The following is a 26,183-nucleotide window of genomic DNA, read 5'->3' as shown; positions in this document are numbered from 1 at the left end:
GCGCCCATATGTGATGCTGGCAATGTAGGTGGCAGTTTAACTGGCTATGCCACAGCGCCAGCCCCAAAATGGACCAAACATTTATGGTCACTCTACGTTAGGGAATTATCTGCTTGTATTTCCCATTTCAGTGTCAGAAAAAGGGCTATGTCTGAACTGATCAACAATGCACCACCTGCCACAAATAACATCACAGCATTTATTGTAACAGACCAGCATTTATCTATTTCGTAGCTATTAAGAATTAAAGAATGTTTAATAATAATAATGGAAAATGCTTATACCACATGAAAAAGAAAAGATTACTGAGTATATTTAGTTATCACCATTAAAAAAATAAAGCAGCTAGCTGTAAATACAATAAAAAGAGCTACTCAGTTCACACTGGTTAGGCACAGAATTATGGACAGTTTTATAATTTAAAACTTTTATTATATTTTTCAAATTTTCTTCGGTAAATATTAGTTTTCTAGTCACACATTCCCAATGCATTTCTAAATAATGTATTACGATTATTTAATTTAAAACAATCTCGAGAGTGGGCATTGAGCATAGCAGTTTCAGTTACTGCTTGGGACTCCTGCACCCCACAGCTACTCTACTTCCAAGGCAGCTTCTGGTAACGTGTGTCCTGGGAGGCAGTGGCTGATGACGTAAATGCGTGGGTCCCTGCCACCCACTTGGGACACTCAGGTTGAATTCCTGGATCCTGGCTTAAGCTTGTCCCACCTCTGGCTATTGCAGCCATTTGGGAAGTGAACCAGTGGACGGAAGATCTCTCTTTCAAAACAAATGAAAAGTAAGTAAAAAACAAATCTCTTACCCTTAAGGTTACTGTTCGTGCCTTGGGGTTGCGAATGGACGGTCCTGATGAAACGTAGGCAGCTGTGTCGATTTCAATTGGAAAATGCTTCTCACATTTCTCGTCAGTGTCAAGTGCGGCTGGCCACTCCGTGCAGAAATCTGAGAGGTTAAAAAACTATCTCAATTATGGTTCTGCAAATATATTGTCAATTGTAATCCATGCTACCAAACACCAAATTAGTAAGCTGTCTCAGGACATACAAAATGGAAGAACAGATTCTCTTCTGAATTTTACATCATCATCCTTCATCCTTTTCTTAGCTGGTACCTCCTAATCAGGGAATCTAATTAGGGAATGATTTGAATATTGCAGATGAGATGGGAAGCAGGGTGTTCAGTGAAGAGAACCTGACGAGCCTTTGCACATACGTGCTTCCTTTCCAACTAAAAGCAAACAGTTCACAGCACCAGAGCACTGTTTTTTTAAAAAGCAACAGATAACACTAATTCATTCTCAGATGAAGATTACTGATGATCAGCTGGTAGGAACTGAAAGAAGCTCTGAAAAAGCAGTGAAGAGAAAACTGAAATGCAGTCAGCTACCTTCCAGAAAGTGAGCCGAGTCAGGTTTCAATTCAAACAGGTAAACAAGACGAGACCCCAGTTAGTGGGATTCTCACAGTTATCTCACGTTCCCTCTGTGTGCCCTCTCTATGCCTACGGGGTCCACTGGCATGAGGAACAACCCTGTCCTCCCGGTTGGCCGAGACAGCCTCCAGAGGAGGTGGGCCTGGGTCTGAGACCTCAGCCACAACAGAAGTTCCCAACACCATGGACACGGCTGTCTGTCCATCTGCACAGCACAACTGGAGGGGGTAAAAAAGTACCTTAAACTACAAGCAGTAGCGCCCAACCTCCTACAGCTACCCGTAGCTGATTTCATCTTGTCCCATTCCTAGAAAGTTAGTGTAGTATGGGATGAAAACCAGCACCGTCAGGCTGCTCCCACTGGAAATTTCATTACTCAAATGGCATCACACATAGGAAGAGCTCAAAGTAACGGGCTTCTTAAGGTGAAACTCGTTAGATGGCAGGGATCCATGCTTCCTCCAGAAACACAGGGCTGCAGGAGACTGGTTGTAGTTACAGGCGGATGTGGGAGCTCTTCAGGGTGATAACCTAATGAATACTGAGAGCTAGTTTGCCAAAATATTTTCCCAAATAGACAGCTTTCCTGTGGTAGTCACTACATTTAGCTCCTATTTAGGCTTTAAAATCAGAGTCAGCAAATACCACTGTAAGTTACAAAGACTGATACCTGGGACTAAATGTACTCTAGCAAATTAAGAATAATTTGCACCATTCCCTAAACACCTGCTTGAAAGATCAATTCTAAGTCACTTTGAGGGAAGAGAAGTATCTCTGCAATTAAGAACATTTTGACATTAAAAAAAAGAACAGAGCAACTGAGTTGAATTTTATTCCCAGAATGGACTGATTCCAACATCCTGTACTACACAAGAGGCATTACTACCAGGCACCTTCTCAGACGACTTTAAAGAATTACATGAGCTTTTGGGTTTGCACCAAATCTTTTTTTTTTCCAACTGTGAATAAGTCATTTCAATCACCAGATGATAATTACAGTTTTTAAATTAAATTACTTAAATTACATGTCTAAAAAACACAGCTAGCTGGAAAGTACATAATAGACTCCTATTAGCTTTACTCATCTGATAGGTAAAGACCAGACTTTGAAAGACCTTGGTTTTTATTTAACTTCTGCCACTGATTATTAAAGTTTTGGTAAATTACCTAACTTTCCTGCATTTCACTTTTTCCATTTGCAAGTAAGATATAAAATCTGAACTGACCTACTTTGGAAGAAAATCGGGAAGAAATATTTGAAAAGCTTTTGAGTTATTTGGAAGGTGCAATCGAAACCCAGAGCCTGGCAGAAGTGTCAAAGCCTAATTAAGGAAAGATTAAACTGCTCCTTCAAGCACAGTAAAACACACTACTCTTCTGAACATGCTATATAAAAGGCTTTCACTAAAAATTAGGATGTAGTATAGAAACATTTCATGAAAGTTGTTAGTTTCATTAGCTAACAATAGTATCTGAAAAGAAAAATTAAACTGACCACATTGTACAGAAACACATTTGTTAACTAGCTTTCTAAAGCATCAAAACGTAACATGTCATCTGTGGCAAACGGTGCACATATTTGGAATAGTGATCAGTTTTAGTCCAATTCCAGGCACGGATGAACACAGAAACACATCCTCTGGGGATGTAACAGAGGTCTACATAAACAAAACAGATTTTTGTTCCCTCATTTCAAGTGGAAGGTTGTTATTCCTAGGTTGTAGGACCTTTTTGTATCTTCTTTGTATTTTTCTGAATGGAAAGTACTCCCAAAGCTCAAGTTTAAATTATAATTATGTTTGCTGTGCTATTTCTCCTTCTAACATAATCAGACTACCTGTGAAGCATTTCTAGGTTTCATTTTTTTCCCCCATCAAGTCTTACCAAGTATTCTGACCTCTCTTCCTCCCCCCTACCCCTTTTTTTTCCCAAAGACAGATGGAGAGAACCCATTCATTGGTTCCCTTTCCAAATGTCCCCAACAGGCCAGGCTGCGTATCTTATGTGGGTGGCATGGACCCAACTACTTGGATCACCTACTGTCTAGAGCCAAGACTCAAACTCAAGAACTCTAACATGGAACGCAGGCATCCCAAAAGGCAACCTGACGTACCAAACGCCAATTCCTTTTCCTACATCTTCATGAATGTGCTGGCTATAGTTCAACAGTGAGTCTCGAACCCACCTGGGAGGCAGGATTATGGTTTCTACTTCCATTATTATTGATAATTTCTTATAGAGCAGCTAGCAAAAAAAACACATACATACATTTCCCATTCAGCTTCTTGTTAACACACACCATGGTGGGGAGCAGATGATGGCTCAAGTGCTTGGGTCACTGCCATCCCATAGGACACCCAGGCAGAGTTCCAAGTGCCTGCTTTTGGTCTGGCCCACTTTCAGCTGTTGTGGGCATTTGGCAAGTGAACCAAAGGAGGGAAAATCTCTGTCATACTGCCTTTCAACAAAGCAGTAAACATTTTTTAAAAGAGAAAAAGGCCGGCACCATGGCTTAACAGGCTAATCCTCCACCTTGCGGCGCCGGCACACCGGGTTCTAGTCCCGGTTGGGGCGCCGGATTCTATCCCGGTTGCCCCTCTTCCAGGCCAGCTCTCTGCTATGGCCCGGGAAGGCAGTGGAGGATGGCCCAAGTTCTTGGGCCCTGCACCTGCATGGGAGACCAGGAGAAGCACCTGGCTCATGGCTTCGGATCAGCCTGATGCGCCAGCCGCAGCGGCCATTGGAGGGTGAACCAACGGCAAAAAGGAAGACCTTTCTCTCTGTCTCTCTCTCACTATCCACTCTGCCTGTCAAAAAAATAAAAATTAAAAAAAAAAAAAGAGAGAGAGAGAAAAAGAACTAATGATGACTCAGGATATAAGGCTGCTTGGCACATTAGAAGTGAGACTATTTTTTTTTTTTTTTTTTGGACAAGTACAGTTATAAACAGTGAGATAGAGAGACAGAGAGAAAGGTCTTCCTTCTGTTGGTTCACTCCCCAAATGGCCGCCACAGCCAGCGCTGCACCGATCCGAAGCCAGGAGCCAGGTGTCCCGTCCTGGTCTCCCATGCAGGTGCAGAGGCCCAAGCACCTGGGCCATCCTCCACTGCCCTCCCGGGCCACAGCAGAGAGATGGACTGGAAAAGGAGCAACAGGGACTAGAAGCCGGCGCCACAGGCAGAGGATGAACTAACTGAGCCACGGCGCTGGCCACAGAATTGAGATTCTAAATGTTATGTTCAAAGGCTACCCAAAGTTTATGGAGGAAAACAGTCACGTTTTGTACCTTTAAGAACTTCACAGTGCTTTTTAATCGCTACAGGAGTCAAATGCAGAAAATTGGGGATCTAAAATAGAAAATTTAAACAAACATTTTAAAAGCATGAAAAAATCGTTTTCATAAAAGTACATCAAAAGCACAAAAAAACCAAGAATAAAATCTGACAGTTTTTTTTTTACAATACTAATTCTATGTTAAAGTAGCCCGTTATCGATCTCAAGAAACAAATTCCTTAAAATACAAATTTAGTATCAAGTACTAAGTGATGCTGACACCCTAGACTATCTTCAGACTGTATAAACCCTTTTGCTAAGGGGCCAGAGCGGTGGCGTAGTGGGCTAAGCATCCGCCTGCGATGCCACCATTCCATATGGGTGCCAGTTCGTATCCCAGCTGCTCCTCCTCCAAGGATCCAGCTCTGTTTATGGCTTGGGAAAGCAGTGAAATGGTCCAGGTGCTTGGGCCTCGGCACCAGTGTGGAAGACCCACTCCTGGCTCCTAACAGGCCCAGCTCCAGCCTTTGCAGCCATTTAGGGAGTGAACCAGTGGATGGAAGACCTGTGTTTCCTTCTCTCTGTCTGTAACACTACCTCTCAAGCAAATAAATAAAAATCTTAAAAAAACCCAAAACCCTTTAGCTCTGACAAGGATCTCACAAGAGCAACCCTGTTTTAAGTATTCTTTCTGCCATGAATCTACAGACGTACAAGCAAATGTTCCTTATAAAACTGTGAGACGGGCACTGCTGTGAGCTCTCATATATTAGGTTAATAAGCTTATTTAGTGACAACATCCCTAGGGACAGACGGCATGCATTAACTGCAAGCATGTTTATGTGTATTAAAATATTCACAGCCATTAACTTTATTACAAATCCACTGGTACTGTCCCGAACCCAGTGACATTTTCTCAAGAACTTCATTTTAAACTAGGTTCCTTTTTCACTCTGAAAAGCAATGCGTTTTCCTCCACATTTGCTTTCTTACATCTCTTAAAATGTTTCCAGTTCCAAATTTCATTTACTTGTCTCCAGTAGCAGAGAACCCCTTTCTCCCTGTTTGCATCTCAGTTTTTATCACCTTTTAGCAAATTTTCCATTTCATTTTTAAAAATTTATTTCTCATTTTCCTTAAAATGTAGAAAAAGAGAAAGACAGGCAGATGCTAATGGAGAGAGAAAGAAGTATATTCCATCTGCTGGTTGACTCTCCATATGCCCAGAACAGTTGGGGCCAGGCCAGGCCAGGCCAAAGCCAGGAACCAAGAACTCCATCCAGGTTTCCCATTTGGGTTGCAGGAATCCAGATACTTGAGCCGTCACATGGTGCCTCCCAGGGTCTACTCTAGCAGGAATGCTGTATCAGAAGTAAAGGATCCAGGATTCCCATTAAGCACTCCAATACAGGACATGGGCATCCCAAACAGCACTGGACAAAATACTCACCCTTGTTTATTTCCCAAAAATTCTTATCTAGTGGAAATAGTTTTCCATTGTACAATAACTTGCACTGTGCATAAAAGAAAACCATGTAAGATAGGTATTTTCAGACTAAACATTTATATTGTCTTTTAAAAAACCCATACAGGGGCCGACGCGGCGGCTCACTAGGCTAATCCTTCGCCTTGCGGCGCTGGCACACCAGGTTCTAGTCCCGGCTGGGGCGCTGGATTCTGTCCTGGTTGCCCCTCTTCCAGGTCAGCTCTCTGCTGTGGCCCGGGAGTGCAGTGGAGGGTGGCCCAAGTGCTTGGGCCCTGCACCCGCATGGAGACCAGGAGAAGCACCTGGCTCCTGCCTTCAGATCAGCGCAGTGCACCAGTTGCAGCGCGCCAGCCGCGGCGGCCATTGGAAGGTGAACCAACGGCAAAGGAAGACCTTTCTCTCTGTCTCTCTCTCACTGTCCACTCTGCATGTCAAAAAAAAACAAAAAACAAAAAACAAAAAAACCCATACAGGTCATAAGTCATTACTGACGCTATCAAAGGAAGCTTTTAATATGACCCATTTTGCTTGTAAAAAGAAAGAAGCTAAAGTTGGTGTACCAGAACCAAAACAGTAAATCTTTCTAGTAAGAAAGTATCTAAGTTCCTTTATTAAAAGTCTATACCTGCCAATTCTCAATCTGAAGTTAGGTTATTTCAAGTTCCTCTTGAAAGATACAATATAGAAAAGACACAAAATAAAAGATCTTATTTCTTTCCCAAGCACATCAATAGGGAGCTGGACTGGAAGTGGAGCAGCCAACACTTGAACTGGCATTTAGACAGGGATGCCACCATTGCAGGCCATGGCTTAACCTGCTATGCCACGATGCTGGCACTTAATTATAGTTCTTCAATGCTGAGGATTCAGTCTTTACCATGGATAATCAAGATACAACATCTGTTACACCCTTGGAAACTTCAAGTTAAAATCTGACAATTCACTCCTGAACCTCAGGAAAAAGGGGATGTAGGTGGGGGCAGCATCAGCGTTCACTCAGGTCTAGGTCTGAGCCACGAAGCAGCACGTTGCTTACCTTCAGAAGTTCTAGATTGCCCTCCTTTGCCATGGGCACACCCTTTTTCACTGGATAACCCATTCGAACAGGAAGAGGGACTACAGAGGGCTTAAATGGCGCTGCAACAGGGTAGACGCTGGGCCAGTCCTGGTCAACAGCCATTTTCTCTGTCCTAGGAGGCAGTGCCTAAGAAACACAAAACAGTGTAAATATGAACATACTCTTTAATTTCAAAGGAAGAAGCTGCAGTTATGAGAAACAAGCAGAACCGCAACCTCCATGAAGCCTGACCTCTCACGAAGCACTGCAGTCAAATACAGCACTACACCTACCTGAGCATCTCGGCAGTGCTTCCCCGGCTCTAAGAACCCCTTTACTACAATGTTCTCCTATCTAGTTCATGGGATTTTTAGCAACATTTTTTACATTCTGTTGGTAAAGGGATGGGTTAACAGTATGTTCTGGCCGGCGCCGCAGCTCAATAGGCTAATCCTCCACCTGCGGCACCGGCACACCGGGTTCTAGTTCCGGTCGGGGTGCCGGATTCTGTCCCGGTTACCCCTCTTCCTGGCCAGCTCTCTGCTGTGGCCACGGAGTGCAGTAGAGGATGGCCCAAGTGCTTGGGCCCTGCACCCACATGGGAGACCAGGAGGAAGCACCTGGCTCCTGCCTTCGGATCAGCGCAGTGGCCATTGGAGGGTGAACCAACAGCAAAAGGAAGACCTTTCTCTCTGTCTCTCTCTCACTGTCCACTCTGTCAGAAAAAACAAAAAAAAAAAAAAAAAAAAAAAAACCAGTATGTTCTGGATCTACTTCACATCAGAACTTCTGAATCATTAAAATACTACACAGGAGGACTCATAGATTGTTTACCTTTCTCCTCTGTGCCCTCTGACTTCTCGATGTTCTTTGTGTTGTACCTAAAAGACAGTAAAACAGGAACTGAGAATTCAATAACACAGACTTGTTCAACACCAATTATGATCCCATAACTCTAACACATTTCATAGAAATGAACAGTAACATTTTCTTCACAAATTGTGGCACTGTAGCATAGTAAGTTAAGCCTCTGCCTGAGGCGCTGGCATCCCATACAGGTGCTGGTTCGAGTCCCAGCTGCTCCATTTCCAACCCAGCTAACTGTCTGGGAAAACAGTAGAAGGCAGCCCAAGTGCTTGGGCCCCTGCACCTATGTGAGAAACCTGGAGGAAACCCTTGGCTTCTGACTTCAGATCGGCTCAGCTCTGGCCACTGCAGCCATTTGGGGAGTGAACCAGCAGACAACTTCTCTCTAAGTATGCCTTTCAAATAAATAAATGAATCTTAAAAAAAAAGCAAAAAGTCAAAACTAACTAAAGGACCAGCATTATTGTACAGCAGGTTAAGCCACTGCTTCCAATCTCTGCATTCCATATTGGAGTCCCAGTTCTTGTCCCAGCGGCCATGCTTCTGATCCAGCAACCTGCTAATGCACCTCGGGACGCAGCAGGTGATGGCCCAAGTGCTTGGACCCCTGCCACCCAGGTGAAAGACCTGGATGAAGTTCCCATCCCTGGCTTTGGCTTGGCCCATACCTGGCTGTTGTAACCATTTGGGAAGTAGACTAGTGGGTCGACGATCTCTTTCTCTACTCCTCTTTCAAATAAAAAATATTAAAAAGAAAGAGATACTTAACAAAATTCTATAGTTGAATAAACAGTTTACTTTATGTGCTTTTTTTACATGATTTTTATATAATTTATTTTTTACATGATTTTTATGATTAGTTCACTAATCATAAAATCTTTAAATCTTTAAGAAAGTATTTATTTAATTCAAAGTCAGACTTATAGACAGAGAGAGGAAGAGAGAAAAAGAGATCTTCCATCCTCTGGTTAACTCCCCAGATGGCCACAAGAGCCAGGGCTGGGCAGGCCAAAGCCACAAGCATGCAATTCCAACCAAGTCTCCCACATGGATGGCAGGGGCCCAACTACATGGGCTATCCTCCACTGCTTTCCCAGGTACACTAGCAGGGAGCTGGACTGGAAGCAGAGGAGCTGGGAACTAAAGCAGCACTAACACCAAGGCAGCTGCCAGCCCACTGTGCCATGACACTGGCCCCTAAAGAAATATTTTCAATAAGATATTAAGGTTCAAGTGTGGTATAGCTGTTCAAGCTGCTGCTTGGGACATATGCATCCTATTTGGAATGTCTGGTTCAAATCTTGACTACTCCACTTCCAATTCACCTTACTGCTAATGCACCTGAAAGACAACAGATTTAACCTCAAGTACTTGGGCCTCTGCCACCCACATGGTGACTGAATGAAGTTCCTGGCTTGGGGATTTGGTTTGGCCTAGCCCTGGCTGTTTTAGGCATTCGGGCAATGAACCAGAGGATGGAGGTTATCTTTCTCTCTCTCTCTCTGCTTTTCAAATAAATTTTAAAAAATAAGTTAAGGTTCACAGCAAAATAAACTCATTTTCTCAAGTTAAAATATCCAGTTCGATATATTCTGCATCTTCCAAGATTAGTTTTGAAATGTTCTAATTATAAATATACCCTTTCATATTTAATAAACTGTCAAAAACATTTTAGTTTTTCCTTCTCTGTTGTATGTAAGAGCTGCCAATGTTTACACCAATAACAAAAATCATAGCCACTCCTAACAAGTCATATGACTGAAGAAGAGATCAGATTACTAATACAAGTAAATACCTTTTAAAATATTATCTTGGGGCCAGCACTGTGGCAGAGCAAGTAAAGCCATCGCCTGCAGTGCTGGCATCCCATGTGGGTGCTGGTTGGAGTCCCAGCTGCTCCACTTCTGATCCAGCTCTCTGCTATGGCCTGGGAAACCAGCAGAAGATGGCCCAGCCCTTGGGCCCCTGCACCTGCGTGGGAGACCCAGAAGAGGCTCCTGGCCTCCAGCTTCAGATTGGCCCAGCCCTGGCCATTGCAGCCATTTGGGGAACGAACCAGCAGACGGAAGACTCATTTCTCTCTCTCTCTCTCTCTCTCTCTGCCTCTACCTCTGACTTTCAAACAAACAAATAAATCTTTAAAAAATAAATAAATCTTAATCTAACTATGCTTTTCAAGTCAATAAATAAATCTTTAAAAAAATAAAAAATATTTCCTCATGACTCTCCAAATAATGTGGCATAGTAAAATGCCAGCTCTAAGGATGCCTGCACTTTCACATGCAGGTACTATGCTAAATATATCTCATCATCTCATTAAAAAATCAGATTTACTCATTTGAAAATCAAAGTTACAGAAAGGGAGAGATCTCCCATTCACTGGTTCACTTCCCAGATGTCCACAAAGGCCAGGGCTGGACCAGGCCAAAGCCAGGAGCTAAGAGCTTCTTCCAGATCTCCCTCATGGGCAGCAGGGGCTCAAGCACTTGGACCACCTTCTGCTGCTTTCCCAGACCATCAGCAGAGAGCTGGATCAGAAATGGAACTGATGCCAACTGGTGCCATATGGGATGCTGGTGTTGTAGACGGCAGCTCTAGCCACTATGCCACAATGTCAGCCCCCATTTAAAGCAGAGAAAAATATCACAACTAGCAGCAAACAGTCTCACTTTGCTACAAAATATTGGGAAAGATGCCTTTATCTGTGTATATTTCTGTCTTTCATTATTTGTAGACACACTGAGTGGTCTGTAACACAAAAATATTTGGAAATGTCGGAGTAAGTCAAGGACTAGGGAGCAAGGGGTTAATTGATATCCGCACAGCAAAGTCAAGATCAGACTGAACCTCCTATCTTCTCCTTCCTTTACACGGAAGGCTCCACAGCTACAACCAACTTCCAGTACCCTGTCCTTTAGTCTCTCTAGGATTTCCTGTCCCTCTGCTGGGAACATACTTCTCCATCGGCCTGGTTCCTGTCCCTTTCTCCTCCTCCCAACTCTTCCTCTGACAAATCCCTGTGCATCCCACAACGTTCACTCGTTCATTCAAAAACAGTGATACCGTCTATCAGAAACTAGGGATCAATCAGTCCTTGCTCCCACAGGACGCAGCCTGTCCAACCACACAACTCTTGAACAAGTCATTTCAACAATCGGCGTAAGTATCACAGAGAGCAGGGAACTGAACAAGTCTACCAGCTGCTGTGACAGTCAACCTGGAGTGTCAACTTGCCTGGATTTGGGGATGCCCTGGGAGCTGGGAACACATCATGTCTGGGTGCATCTGTGAGGTGTTTCCAGAGGAGACTGGCAAGTGCATGGCTGGACCAAGAGGGCAAGACGCTCCCCCAACGAGGGCGGGCACCACCCAGGAGGCCGAGGCCCCTAACAGAACAAAAAGGCAGAGGAAAGGCGACCTGCACGCTCTCTCCTGGAGCTGGGACACGCCTCTCCTCCTGCCTCGGACATCAGAACCCTGGTTTCTCCAGCCTTTGGACCTGGGGACTGGCACCAGCACTGGAGTCACACTGCCACACTCATGTCTCTGATTCTGTCTCTCTGGAGAACCCAAACACAGCTAGGGAAAACCTCTGTGAAGGAGTGAATCTTAAGCCGACACCTAAAGAAAGAGCAAGAGGTACCCACAGAGACAGGCAAGGGAGAAAGTTCGCAGGGCACAAGAGAACATGGAAAAGCAAAGGCAATATGTGAATTCAACATGGCTAAAATTGAAACAGTAGGAAAGAGGGGCAGGTAGCGCACTTCCTAACTGTGAGTTCGCTGGGCAGGGCTCTTGCTTCCTTCCTCAGCTCCTCCTAGTCCCTGGACACAGCACGGCTCTGCACCCAACTGCTCAGGATAAATCTAACAGGCATTCTTGGGGTCTGTCCTAGTCTCACATCAAATCCCTGGGTAAACCCTAACAGAGACCTTTAAAGTATGTCCCTGTCCAGCCGCACTACCTTCTTCACTCTTACCCCCATCCAAGTCACCATTGTCTCACTGGACCACTGCAACAGCCCCCAGACAGGTCCCTGGCCTTCCCCCACCCCGTACCCTGACAATCAGTGCTCCACACAGCAGCCACCCATCTTTTAAAAGTCTGATTCACAGTCTATTACTTTCCTGCTCAAAGCCTCCCCAGGTGATCCTAAACTCACAATAAAACCTGAGCCCAGAGCCAAGGCAGAACGCCTAGGAGCCTGACAAGGCCAGGCCATTATGTAACTCCCTGATGTCCTGCGCGCTCCCCTTTGCGCACTTGGCTCCACTCAGCTCGGCCTCCTGTCTGTTCTGGGCTCCCAAATCTCACCTTGAGGCCTCGGAGCTTTCAGTGCCCTGCACTGACAATGCCTTCCCTAACCACGGCTCTGGCCCTCAAACATCACTTACTCCAAGGTTACTCTGACTACCATTCAGCCCACCCAGGTCCCTGACCCACTGTTGTCAACACTGGTTCATTTTTCTTCCCCTCACTAAACACTACCTGACGTTTACTTAGTTGTTTACTTGTTTATACTCTGACTTCCCCAAAACAATGCAAACTTCACCAGGTCAGGGACCTTGCTGTATCCCCTAACACACTGCCTACCACACATCAGCAGGTATATTTCAGAGGGCTGGCGCTTGTGGCACAGTGGGCTAAGCCTCCACCTTCAGTGCCAGACTCTCATATGGGCACCGGTTCGTGTCCCAGCTGCTCCTCTTCCAATCCAGCTCTCCGCTAAGGCCTGGGAAAGCAGAAGATCGCCCAAGTGCTTGGGCCACTGAACCCACGTGGGAGACCTGGAAGAAGCTCCTGGCTTCAGATCAGCTCAGCTCTGGCTGTTGTGGCCATCTGGGAGTGAACCAGTGCATGGAAGATCTCCCTCTTTCCCCTTCTGTCTCTAACGCTATCTCTCAAATAAATAATAAATTGAAATCTTTAAAAAAAAATTATGAACGAAAAACGTAAAATAGGCAAGTGCTAAGACCATAAAGAGCCACGATGATGCATTAAAGAATTTATAACGCATTATAAAGTAACAGGAAGCCAGTTGTAGATTGTGAGCAAGGCAAGATGTGCACTTTGAACACTTCACTCCGGCTGCTGAGAATTCAGAGAGCAGTAACCGCAGCTGTTAGCAGTGTGCAAGGGGCAGCCGCGGAGCCACCTGGGGTACTCGTGTAGCCTCAACACCTGCAGGTGACTCTGGCTCCTCTTGCTCTTAAGATCAGCACGGGGCCAAGGCTGACCTGGATGACCTACACTAAATGACATGCCTACCAGCAGCGGTGACGGGCGACACGGCCCCCCATAAGGGCTGGGAGGGCGAAACCACGCATACTCCTCCCCCTTATTAGAATGGACCTCCCCTTTCACAAACGACCCCAGAAACCCTGAACACGGAGCAGAGACCGGGCCGCCGCCCTCCGAGCAGCTGAGTCTTGGCTTTCTCAAGGCTACTACCATTCCTGAATTCTTTCTGGAAGCCCAGTCAAGGACGTGGGGACCGCGCAGCCCCCGCTGTCCGGCGCCAGTAGGAACGAAGTAGATGAGAGCGATGCTGGGGGCAGGCGGATGGCCCCGGGGGACAGGACCCCCTCGGCACTGCTGTCCGCCCCTCACTCCCCGGACCCTCCATCCTCTCGAGAACGCGTGCTTCTCCCTTGCCAAGCCCGCCGCCGCGGCCGGCTTCCTCCAGCGCCGGGACGCCACGCGCACCCCCAGGCCCCTGCCCCGTGAAGGTCACCTCGGCTCCGTCCGCAAGCCCGGAGTCCCCACGGGCTGGCCTGCCACTCACAGCCGCAGTCCGCGTGGCACGGCCGCGGAGCCCGGGGGCCCCACACTGCCCGACAAACGCCACGGGGGACTGGAGTGAGACCCGCGCCAGCGCCATGGCAGGAAGTGCGGGCCAGGGGCAGGGCAGCAGGCGCCTGGAGGACGCGGAGGAGGCCGGCGGCTGGGAACGCGGGCGCAGAGGGCGGACCCACACGAGCGGCTTTCCCGCCCGGCGGGCCAGCACCAGCAAACACGGGCCCCACCGGCCTCGCCGCGGCGGCCGCCATCGCGGGCCCGGTATTCCGCTCTGTCCCTTCGCCCCAAGCCTGGAGGCGGCGCGGCAAACACTCACGCGGGCTAGGTCCTGGGGCACTAGTGGTCGGCGACACGGCGGTGGAGAAGGCTCGCAGAACCCCGGCCCCCGGCTGCCTGGCCAGACACGCCAGGCCTGCGGCGGCCGCCATAGCTGCGAGGACGGAAAGCCGCAGGGGACACGCGCCGCCCGGCGTGAGGGCGCGAGCCTGGGGCCGCAGGGCGCATGCGTGCACCCTCGGGCCCCGCCCCCTAGCGTGGGGAAACTGGAGGCACCTGGATCTGTGAGCGCCCGGGTTGGGTCAAACGTGGGGAGGTGCTCCCCAAATAGAAAGGCTTGGGAAAAGAGAACAAAAAAGATAACGGGGTGGGGGGCCAGGGGAATGGGCTTACCCCGGGCAAAGACACTTGCAAATGGGACCACGGGGACAGAGGGCGGGCAGGTGTGTGTGGTCGGGCCTCCCCAGGGCGCAGGTTCTTTCCATTGCTGTTTTTTTACACTTTCTTGGGCTGGAAACAAAAATCTCCAGCTAGTGATCTAAGGGCAGAGAGGCAGCACGCTTGAGTTGAAAGCCTAGCTTCACCCTTTCGGGGCTGTGTGATGTCAGTGGACAGTATCTGGTACAGCATCGGCACGCGGTGGGCACCGTGTGTCCGTGTGTCGTGTCCTGGAACTGGTATCAGGGGTCTGGGTAGTTTGATCAGACCACAATTACAAAACGTCAGAACTCACCAGGGTCCGGAAACCAATGTGCATCCCTCATAACCCGTACTTTCTACGCCAGGATGGGTTAACACACAACCCTCAATAAAATCATCACCTGTTTTTTAAAACAAAGTACAGAATGGTAATGGCAGCCAGGAGTACACACAGCTGACTCCTGGCGAGCACACACCCAGTGGAGCAGGTGTTCCGTAGTATTCTGGCCACCAGCATTTCGTGTGCCATGGGTGTTTGTGGGCAGGAGGCAGGTAAGGGGCATGAGACCGCCAAGCATCTGCTGTAACCACCATCCTCAGCTCAGGGCCGTTTACCATCCGTTATAGCCACAGAGCGGATCACAGTGTACTTAGGACAGCTGCACCAGCGTCCCACAGGCTGGGGGATTTACCAGAACCTGTGTTCTCACCGTGCTGAGGACCACCGCTCTGAAATCCCAGTGTGCGCAGGGCTGGATCCTGCTGAGGGTTGTGACAGAATCTGCTCCCCCCCTCCCCCCGGCCCCCAGCCTCCAACGGTTGCCAACAGTGCTTGAAATTCGCAGTCTTCTAGATGCCTCACACCCACTCCTGCCTTCGCCCGGTGTTCTCCCCTCTCCTCTTTACCTAAGATGGAAAGCATGGCCTGTGCCGTGGCATGATGTGGGGTTTGAGTCTGGGCTCTTGGGACGGCCGACGTAGCCTCTGAGCAACAACATGCTCCCAGAATGACTGCTTTAGGGGAATGTGTTTCAGAAGACATAGCACAAATATTGGCCACTGCAGTTAAGCGCAGGGCCCATGTCACAGCTTCATTCTCTCAAGTTTGTCTTTTAGCAGATAAAGTGGAAACCCAGTGTCACAGAAATTTTGTGGCAAAAAGGTTATAGTCATTGTTCAGAGAATTATCCATTTCTGAACAAGTTGAGAAACTTAGCTCCCCATTCTACCTTGCTATGCTCTAGGTCTTTTATTTTAACTCGCCCAAAAACGACAGTGAAGAGAGAGGACCCGAGCTAGAAGAGCCAGAAAAATACTTTGTACTTTTTCCCTGGCATCAAGTATGGTAAATTGAGTTCTATGTTACAAGGTTAAAACTCATTTGAATGCCATCAACAGGCAATAATGTCTGTTTTATGCAGTAAAATAGTGAAACATAGGGTCAGCATCATGGTGTAGGAGGCATCCCATATGAGGGTACTGGTTCGAGTCCCAGCTGCTCTGCTTCCAATCCAGCTCCCTACTGTGCCAGGGAAAGCAGCAGAAGATGGCCCAAGTTCTTGGGTCCCTTCCTCCCGTATGAGAGACCTGGATGGAGTTCCATGGTTCTGTTTCAACCTGGACTACCCCAGCCATTGTGGCCATTTGATGAGTGAACCAACACATGGAAGATTCTATCTCATCCCATATTGGCACTGATTAGAGTCCTGGCTGCTCCACTTCTGATCCAGCTCCCTGTTAATGCACCTGGGAAAGCAGAGGAAGATGGTCCAAGTTCATGAGCCCCCGCATCCACATAGGAGAAATGGAAGAAGTTCCTGGCTCCTGGCTTCAGCCTGGCACAGCCCTGGCCATTTCGGCCATTTGGGGCGTGAACCAGCCAATTGGAAGATCTCTTTCTCTCTCTCTCTCTCTCTCTCTCTTTCTCCTTCTCTGTGTACCTCTTCCAAATTAAAAAAAAAAAATTTTGTTTTTACAGGAAGAGTGGACAGTGAGAGAGACAGACAGACAGAAAGGTCTTCTTTTGCCGTTGGTTCACCCTCCAATGGCTGCCGTGGCTTATCCAAAGGTGGGAGCCAGGTGCTTCTCCTGGTCTCCCATGGGGTGCAGGGCCCAAGCACTTGGACCATCCTCCACTGCACTCCCGGGCAGAGAGCTCACCTGGAAGAGGGGCAACTGGGACAGAATCCGGCGCCCTGACCAGGACTAGAACCCGGTGTGCCGGCACCACTAGGCAGAGGATTAGCCTGTTGAGCCATGGCACCAGCCAAAAAAATAAATCAATCTTAAAAAAAAACCTGGGTGGCCGGCGCCGTGGCTCAACAGGTTAATCCTCCGCCTTGCGGCGCCAGCACACCGGGTTCTAGTCCCGGTCGGGGCACCGATCCTGTCCCGGTTGCCCCTCTTCCAGGCCAGCTCTCTGCTGTGGCCAGGGAGTGCAGTGGAGGATAGCCCAAGTGTTTGGGCTCTGCACCCCATGGGAGACCAGGAGAAGCACCTGGCTCCTGCCATCGGAACAGCGCGGTGCGCCGGCCACAGCGCGCTACCGCGGCGGCCATTGGAGGGTGAACCAACGGCAAAAGGAAGACCTTTCTCTCTGTCTCTCTTTCACTGTCCACTCTGCCTGTCAAAAATTAAAAAAAAAAAAAAAAAAAAACCTGGGTGGACAAAATACAGTAGAGTCTGTATATCAAGTTCACAAGTAATATGCAGATCCCCAGGTTTCAGAGATGGACTTTGCAATGCAAAGGTATTGCAATGCAAATACCTACCAAACAGTACAGGTTAACTATATTATATAAAAATATAATACAAAATACCACTGAAGGCACACGGGCCTTTTAACGCACAGTACAAGTTCTAGAAGGATAAACAGCAAACTTCAGGCAGTAGGTATTGGGTCAGAGGTGATTTGTCTTTTTGAAACTGGCTTATGTCACTTAACATCTTCCAGGTTCCTCCACACTGTTGCATATGACAGGATACATCTTTTTATGGCCCCAATTGGGAACCTGGAACTCTATCTGGGCCTCCAGATGGGACCAGGCACCTGGCCCATCTCCTACCACTTTCCCAGGCACATTAGCAGGGAGCTAGATGAGAAGTGGAGTGGCCAGGACAGGAACTGCTGCTCACATGGGATGCCCATGTCACAGGTGCAGCTTAGCCCTCTGTGCCTACCTGTGGCATGGTTCACATCCCGCCCACCAACCATCAGCAACACGATGTGCCTTCCCTTCAACCACATCCTACCTTTCACCTCCTCCCCCTCATGCATACCTCCATGGTCCTGGCCACCCTCTTTTCCCACCTAGCTGCCAGTCTGGCTCTGCTTGTCCTCTTTCCCCTGCACATCCAGTCTCCACCCAGCCCTGAAGTGAGGTGTGTGTCAGACCAAGGCACCAGCTCCTCCTATCGCTGAGAATAAAATCCAGAGTTCTTACTATGGCCTCCCAGTGGGACCAGATCGATCTGTTATTGGCTGTGTCTCCGAACATCTCCTCCCACTCTCTGGGGTGTGCTCAGCTCCATCCACGGCCACCTCCTGTGCTTGCTTCTCCAGCAGGACAGAGCTGCTGGCCTCTCAGGCCCTTCCCCCCACCCCTGCAGCTCCCTGTGCCTGGAGCATCATTCCCCAATGCTGCACTCCCCAGTGGGCTCCCTAGCCAAGTGCCCCCTCCTCGCTGAGCCTCCCTTCACCACCCCAGATAAAAGAGCACCCCCTTTACCCTCTAACCCTTTACTCATGCTTTTCCTTTACAGAAACCCTAACATGAATTTTTAACAATGTACTTGGTGTGGGGGGAGTGGTGAGGAGAAGAATTAGAGAAATACTCTGATCCAACAGGTGCTATCTCGACCCATCTTCTGCAAGGAGGGGCCTGGGGCTGCATGAGCATTAGCAGGAGGGAAACCAAAGGCTGGAGAGGCTACATTCCTTCCTTTTTTTTTTTTTTAAATTTACTTATTTATTTGAAAGGCAGAGTTACAGAGAAAGGGAGACACACACACACACACACACAGAGTGTTATCTTCCATCTGCTGGATCACTCCACAAATGGCCGCGATGGCTGGGGCTGGGCCAGGCTGAAGCCAGGAGCTCCATCTGGGTCTCCCACGTGGGTGCAGGGGTCCATATACTTGGGCCATCTTGCCTGCTTTCCCCAGTGCAGAAGCAGGGATCTGGATTGAAAGTGGAGCACATGAAGACTCCAGCTGCCACCCGTATGGGATGCTGGGGTCGCAGGCAGAGACTTCATCCACTGCACCACAGCACTGGCCCCCTCTTCCCCTTTCCTGAAGTGAGCAGGCAGGACGGGGAGCCCTTCCTCCAGCTCCCCCAGGCCTGCTCGGGGTGCTGCTATGGTTTGGACATTGGTTTGGGCAGCCCCCAAATACCCATGTGTTAAAAGCTTCGTCCCCAGAGTGGCACTACAGGGTGGTGATGTCTGGGTTACTGGGTGTCATTACAGCGGCCTGAGCTGGTCTCTCCCTCTCTCCCTCTCCTGGCTCACGTGACCCCTCCTCAGTAGGGGCTCAGCCATCACTAACGACCACCCTCAGCAGAGGCCAACACAACGTGGCCATGGCTGCTCCATCCTGGACTTGAACCTCCCTCTAAGTAAATCAATGCAACCCTGTAGAGAAAGTTGCCTGAGGTGTTTCATCGTGGTCAGGAAGAACTGACTGGTACCGTGGCGGAGGTGATGAGCAAGGGTCTGGGGGCTGCAGCTCCTTACTGCTGGGAGGCCTGTTTAGATCTGATTGCCAGGCACAGAGCACAGAACGGGCACCGGCTCATCAGGACAAATTTAGGCTGGAGTCAGTGACGCGCCCTCAGCTCCTGTGAATCCTGTGTATTGGAATGGAGGAAGAAAGAATCAAAGAATGGATGTAGGCAGGCTGTCCTCGGCACTGCGGGTCTTCTTGATTTCAGTGTGGCTGTTGCTCCAGAAGAAACCAATTGGCTCAGTGGAGGAGACACGATGCCTGCACAGGCCAGGTTCTAGGGGCTCAGCCACCGTCAGGGAAATGGCAGGGAGCTGGTGCAGCAGGGAGAGAGCTGGCAAGAATCCGGGATCTCCTCCTCGGATGTGGTCTGCTCCCCTGGGCACTGCTGGCTGGGAGCCAGAGGGCAGGGGAGCCCGGAGTAAGGCAGAGAAGGGGGACGGTGGGTGTCGGGGACGAGAGAACGCTCAGTACAAGGCTTGACAAGCACACATGGGGGGACCGGGACCCCACCCTCCCTCAGCAACACGGATTTTACAGCTCTCATCTGGGACCTGTTAGTGGTCCTGACGTTCATCTAGTGGCTTGCGATCAGCATTTTAAAAGGGATGTAGCACAGAAAACACAGGAGTGCCTGGCACAATTTGTCACACGCATCACAGCACAAATGTATTTCTGAACTTCAAGAGCAGCCAGCTAAGGTTGCACTACAGCGGACAATAACAGTATTGCCCACATGCTGTCTTAATTCAGCCACACAGGAACTGGAAAGTTCCAAAATACATAATGTGCCAAGGCCATGGGAAGATAGCAGAAACAGAAAATGTCATTGTTATTTTTTAAGTTATTTATTTATTTGAGCAAGTGAGCTTCCATCCTCTGATTCACTCCTCAAATGCCTGCAACAGCCAGGACTGGGTGAGGCCACAGCCAGGAGCAGGAGCCAGGAATCCCATCGAAGTCTCCCACCTGGCTGGCAGACACACAGCTACTTGGGCCATCACCTGCTGCCTCCCAGGGTGTGCAACAGCAGGGAGCTGAGCCAGGAATCAAAGACAGGCTCTGACACCGCGACAAAGATGTCCCAAGCAGCGGCTTAACCACTGCACCACATGCCCCAACAAGTGTTTGAAGAGTTTGGGTGCATTTTAGATTTGGCCCATGTTTTCAAACAGCTGCACCTCTATGAACAAGCTGTTTACTGTCAAGAGATTCAACAGCAGACTAAGGCCAAGACGTGAAAGAACAAGCAACAGCGACCAGCCCGATCCTTGGCAGGTGCACGGCTCTGCCGTCTCAGCAACTACGGAAGCTTAGTGTCGAAGAATTTTCTCTAAGTGACCCAAGAAAAGAGATGGGCTTTGTAACTGGACAGATCCCGCTTCTGGTTACAAGCCACATAATTGCCTTAGGAATGATTTAGCCTCTCTGCTGTGTCAAGTAGAAACAAACACCTCTTCAAGTTTTGGAGGGATACGTAAGCCATGGTCGTACATGGGAAGCCCGTGGCCTGCCATAGCAGTTTAAGAAATAATGGTGATTCCTCTTTGAACTGCTAAATTCCACACAGGTTTTTAAGCACAAATGGTCATTATGTGTGAATATTACAGATGCTAAATGAACACAAACTATTGCTACAAGCAGTCGTTTTCTGGGTGATTGTTTTAAAATTATAGGTAAAGCTGACACAAGTAGATCCCCAAGTAAATGCCACCAATGTCCCATCTTTGCAGAGAAAGCAACAAGGGAGGAGGCAGGAGCGAGGGAGTTAGAGGGAAAGAGTGGTGCGAAGCTTACTTAGAAGTCCGGAGTGGAAAGCAGTATCTTTGGCTTGTGTTGTGGTGCTGGGTAAAGCCTCTGCATGTGACGCCAACATCTCACATGGGTGCCAGTTCATGTCCCGGCTGCTCCACTTCCAATCCAGCTCGCTGCTGGTGGCCTGGGAAAAGCAGTGGAAGACGGCCCAGTATTTGGGCCCCTGCTACCCACATGGGAGACCTGGAAGAAGCTCCTGGCTCCTGGCTGTTGCGGCTGTCTGGGGAGTGTTCCAGTGGGTGGAAGATCTCTAACTCTTTCAAATAAAATAAAAGTGGCATCATCAATGGAATGAAACCTACTCTGTAGCCTCTCCTACCACTGTACCCTGCTCACCTCCCACCAACAGCAGTAAAAACACATTTCACACTTTTTAGTGCTAGATTTAACCATTTCCAAGAAGGACAGAGCTTTTTTTTTTTTTTTTTTCAAATCAAACTTTCAACATGACTTTATTTATCCTCTCCTTCCACTTTCTTATGGAACACCTGGGTGAAAGATTAAATTAGCAATCTTCCTGAAACGCGGCCAGGGTTCTTTTCTCTTCACAAACTATGACATGCTGTGGCCCAGATAACCGCTGTCCATCAGAGAGGGTAAAAATAAAAAGGTCCCATGCCAGAATGCCACCCACTGATGAGCTTCTTAGAACACAATGCATGCCTCTTTCCACCCGCCAGGCCAGGTCTGTCGCACACACGCCGTTCAGAGGATGCTGACGTAAGCCTTGCCCACCTCTCTCAGCCCATCTTTCGTACTCAGGCAGTTCCCAAGCAGCTGTCTGATGGGGACATACTCTTCCGTGTCCAGAATGAACCGGATCACGGCCTCCCGGCCCGGCAGGTGACTCCCGGCCATCTCACTCGTGACACTGTCCAGGATCACCCCTCTGACGTCCTGTGGCTTCCCAGGGACACCAAAGACAAGAAAGAGGCCCAGACAATCCTCCCCTATCAACGTACAGAACTCGTGCAGCTTCTGAAAGCGGTTTCTCTTCCCCGGGGACTCCTCGGGTGTTGACTCTGGGTGGGAGAGGTCGCAGAGCGGGGGCTCCAGCAGAGGCAGAGAGGCCATGTGCAGCGTCTGCACAGCCAGCTGAAGCTTCACTTGCTTATCGGAGCCCCAGAAGGTCCAGATCCAGTCGGCCCCAAACAGCAGGGCTTGGTGCTTGGTCATCTTGCTGGTGGTAAGCCACTCCCCAACTCCGTGCTCCTGGCAGAAGGTGATGAAGTGGATTAAGAAGATCTCATTCAGGGTTTCCACGGCCGGGCAGAGCTTACTCAGTGGATATTCAAATCCCAGGTACTCCTGCAGTTTCCGGGCAGCGTGGACCACGGCTTCACTGACCACCTCACAGACGCGGGGCGCCTCCTTGCCGTCCTGCTGGGCCGGCTGTTGTGAGGGTTTCTGCCCCATTTTCTCTGCACCTGGTCAACACAGCTCCCAACAATCAAACATGTGAACCCCGATCCGGCTCGGGAGGGAAGTCACTGTTTCTAGGCTCCTGGGTTGCTAACTGGACAGCTGACTCAGTGCAGCTAAGCATATATACAGCCTGAACAAACACCCGGGGCCACCCTGTTTGCCTACTGGGTGTGTTAGTCTCACATCTTCCTGCTGGTCTGTTCAGATAGAGTTAGTAACTTGTGGCACAAAACATCTGTTCTTGTCCAGGCCACGATCACTCTACTCATCTTCCAAGAGATGCTTGCTCTTTCCAAATTTTAAATTAATAGATGGAATGTTAGTTCTTAAAGACCCATATACATCTTTCCTCCTGTAAATAATTTCCTCAATTTTTTAAGAGAATCATTTCTGCTTCCTACATTCCTTCTGCTGGGATTCCTCCTCCCCCAGCTCAGGTGCCTAAGTTTCCTTTCACACAAAGACCTCAGATGTGCAGACACGTGTGATAAGCCTCAGTCAAATCCATGGCCGTTCATACATGACACTGACTTTCTGCTTTTCATATCAGAAACAGCCTATCTGTTATTCTGGACACAGGAAAGTTAAATCAACAAAAATGCAAGGCAATTATCAATTGACTTTATTTCCTTTCACATGGTAATGCCAGCAGTATATAATATTTTGTAAATAAAATATATCATCAAAAACTTTTTTAACTTTCCCACACATCATCAGTGATGTTGTATTGTCCAGAACAAAGAATATTTGGCATCTGTAACAGTGTCCAGGTATTTTCAGTAGGGTTCTGATAAGAAGGGAGTTTTCCAATGGTGACATATTCACATCCAAATAAAACCCAAACGACAGTGAGGGTCCGAGTTACCAGCTCATGAATGGCAGAGCTCAAAGGAGATCACCGATAGCATCAAATCACTGGTGCTACAAATAAATAGTCGGCTAGTGCTACAGGTTCCTTGACAAATGGCTTGGTCAGATGCTGACAACTTACGAGATGAGACCACTGCTAGTCAATACAATTCATAACCAGAGTTCCCTGACATACATGGAACTGCTCCTCCACTCCCGTGTGTGGAATCCTGCCTTTTCCGGGGTTGGCTGTAACCAGTAATTACGTAGCACGGCGTGAAGAGCAGAAGATTCTTCCCAAGACCCCTAGAAAAACATCCTACATGGAGTCACAGTGTTCGCAGTAGCTTCCCACCGCTGTGTGCCTGTGCCACAAACATGCGCTGCATTTTATCTGCACAAAGAAGCCACCGTAAAACTGTTGCTGCCTCGGAGTTTTTGGAACTCTGGCCGAAACAAGCTGCCCAAAGACTCAGTCTTCCAAAAGGCCCCGCTTGCTGATCGCACAAGGTGGCGTGTTTAGGCTGATGCTAGTATTTTGATGTAATGGTGTCTGGGGCGAAGAAGCAAAGTAAGACCCTTAATACTGTCATGGTTTCGGCTTCGTTTCTGGTTTCTTTAGGAATTATTTCTACACATCTTGTCGGGGGCGGGGTGGGGAGGGAGAGTGATTCTGAATGCGCTGAAGTTAATAGTGCATCATCTCCCTTGCTTTCCTCCTCAGGAGGTAAAAGGATCCCAGGTTCAGCATGATGCTCCTCAGCTGTTCCACACCGTCCTGCTGTGTCAGACGAGGGCCACTTTATATATACGCATTTAGATATAGAAAATACTTTTTATACATGCATCTCTATATAAAATACTTTATATATAAGCCTGATGGATCAAGTTGGTTAAAATTCGGTTGTGCCGAAAGAGCATTCGGATCTCTCTGAAACCAGCTGGAATAGGAACATGTGGATGCTATTTTTTTTTTGTTTGTTTCTGTTTTTGCTTTAAAATGTGATCTTATCACCATCTTCCTTATGTCACAAAATAAAACTTCTATTTTTCTATGTGCTGTATATATACACAGATATTTAGAAAAATATATAAAAAATAAGACAAAAAGAGGCAAGTGGAGGTGTGGCTGGCATCTGGCGGGCACGCCGACTGCTTGAAGAGATTCCACAGTGGAGTTGGTGGGCACAGCGCGTCCTGTTCGGTTGGCTACAGCAAAATCCTGGGATGTGACGAAAGGGCCCACGTCCCGGTCACTGCTTCACAGACCCTGTGTCCCGGGGGGTATGAGTGGAAATGCCATGGCAAAATCCGCAGCGCAAATGCAACGCCTTAAATATAATAAATCACAGGTTTTTACATTAAATAGGGGCAAAGCAAGCAGACGCCCATTCACCGGTGGTGCCCCTCTCGTTGGTGCGCTAACGCCAGGACAGGTGCGTCTCCCCCACTTTCCACGTCCTCTTCCCGAGGGGCAGCGGCTGAACGATCGAGCACGCAGATGCTGCCGCTTGCTGCGTGCACTGAGAGCGTGCGAGGGCTAAGGTGGGCGCGAGGCTGAGGGCTCCCACGCCACGGTCAGACGTTGGAGTCTTCGTCCGTGATGCTGGTGCTCGGGGAGCAGGCGGCGAAATCTTTGAACATGTCATCCTCCTTGAGCATGTGCTGAGGAACACAGGGACGGGGAGTCAGGCAGAGCCGCAGCCCCGCCCCAGCACACACGCAGCCCCCGGCGGCACTGTAACAGGTGTTTTTGCAATAACACAGACTCACCGTCAGGTTGTTGATGCCCTCGGAGAAGGCGCCTATCTGTCTGACCGTCCCTTCGGAATCTTCCATCTGCAAAGAACAGACTGAAATGTGAGAGACCCGCACCCTGACGTGGAAGGGAAGTCCAGGGAGACGAACAGAACTCGAGGAGAAACAAGGCCAGCGGTGTCGATGGGCGAGCGGCCGACAGACGGCCCCCTCTCGTGGCTGCGAAGGGCAGGGAGAACCTGGGAGAAGCAGGGCACTGCCCTATCTCGCCACCACACTGACGGGGCGGCCAAGGGTCACGGAGTGGGAGGCAAGCTGTCCCATCCTGACCTCTCCGAAAAGTTCTATTCATTTTAAAGGCAGAGAGAGAAACAGAGAGAGAGAGAATTTCATTTGCTGGTTTACTCCCCAGAAGCCAGCCCCTGGGGGCTAGGACTCGGCCACACTGAAGCTGACAGCCAGCATTGCCATCCAGATCTCCCACATGGGTGACAGCAGCCCAACTACCTGTGCCATCCCCACTGCCTTCCAGGGTCCCTGTTAGCAGGAAGCTGGAATCAGGGGTTGACTTCAGGTACCACGAAGTGCACATGCAGGTACTGACTGGTGTCTCAAGCTGTAGGCCAAACCCCTGCCCAAATGATCTGTTTTAATGCACACACTTCCTTAACCCAGAGCTGGTACAACATGGGCTGTTTACCTCAACAGCACAGGCTTGGAGCCAGCCGGGTAGGTTAGAGCCCTGGGCTAAGTTACTTAACCTCAGTGTCCCAGTTAACGATACTCCCCGGCTTTTCAGAGTTTCGTGAACATCCTACATTAAGTGCTTAGAGAGTCCCTGGATTGCCGTCAACAATCCAAGCGTTTATTACTGTTATTTTAGTCTCCTGACTTTTGGGCCCTGGATCAGTACACACACGTGCAGCATTTCCTTTGGGCCGGGACGCTGGAGCCACTTTGAGAGACTCACTCGGCGC

At 48.8% G+C, this 26,183-nt stretch overlaps 3 protein-coding genes across 10 annotated transcripts in view; all 3 read right to left on the bottom strand.

Moving 5' to 3' along the window:
• MRPS35 (mitochondrial ribosomal protein S35) overlaps window positions 1-14,394 on the bottom strand; it is a 36,383-nt gene extending 21,989 nt beyond the window's left edge. The window contains exons 1-5 of the mRNA XM_062195010.1: window positions 14,252-14,394; window positions 8,104-8,150; window positions 7,249-7,416; window positions 4,740-4,800; window positions 824-963 (exon numbers count right to left, since the gene is read on the bottom strand). Of these exons, the coding sequence (XP_062050994.1) occupies window positions 824-963; window positions 4,740-4,800; window positions 7,249-7,416; window positions 8,104-8,150; window positions 14,252-14,363 (528 nt within the window). The 5' untranslated portion in view covers window positions 14,364-14,394. The remainder of the gene's footprint in view (window positions 1-823; window positions 964-4,739; window positions 4,801-7,248; window positions 7,417-8,103; window positions 8,151-14,251) is intronic.
• A 5,267-nt stretch (window positions 14,395-19,661) lies between these two features.
• Window positions 19,662-23,098, bottom strand: REP15 (RAB15 effector protein). The gene has a single exon (XM_062195009.1). It carries the CDS (start codon window positions 22,588-22,590, stop codon window positions 21,880-21,882), a length of 711 nt encoding a protein of 236 aa, XP_062050993.1. The 5' UTR covers window positions 22,591-23,098; the 3' UTR covers window positions 19,662-21,879.
• A 975-nt stretch (window positions 23,099-24,073) lies between these two features.
• The window catches only part of PPFIBP1 (PPFIA binding protein 1), a 180,300-nt gene continuing 178,190 nt past the window's right edge, over window positions 24,074-26,183 (bottom strand). For all 8 annotated transcript variants that reach the window (XM_062194982.1, XM_062194984.1, XM_062194989.1 and 5 more), the window contains 2 exons: window positions 25,222-25,287; window positions 24,074-25,113 (listed from right to left, as the gene is read on the bottom strand). In XM_062194982.1, the coding sequence (XP_062050966.1) occupies window positions 25,027-25,113; window positions 25,222-25,287 (153 nt within the window). In that variant the 3' untranslated portion in view covers window positions 24,074-25,026. The remainder of the gene's footprint in view (window positions 25,114-25,221; window positions 25,288-26,183) is intronic.

Source organism: Lepus europaeus, chromosome 6, assembly GCF_033115175.1.
Source record: "Lepus europaeus isolate LE1 chromosome 6, mLepTim1.pri, whole genome shotgun sequence".
Taxonomy (NCBI): Eukaryota; Metazoa; Chordata; class Mammalia; order Lagomorpha; family Leporidae; genus Lepus; species Lepus europaeus.
The sequence above is the reverse complement of the archived record's forward strand: the minus strand, read 5'-3'. Positions and strand labels throughout refer to the sequence as shown.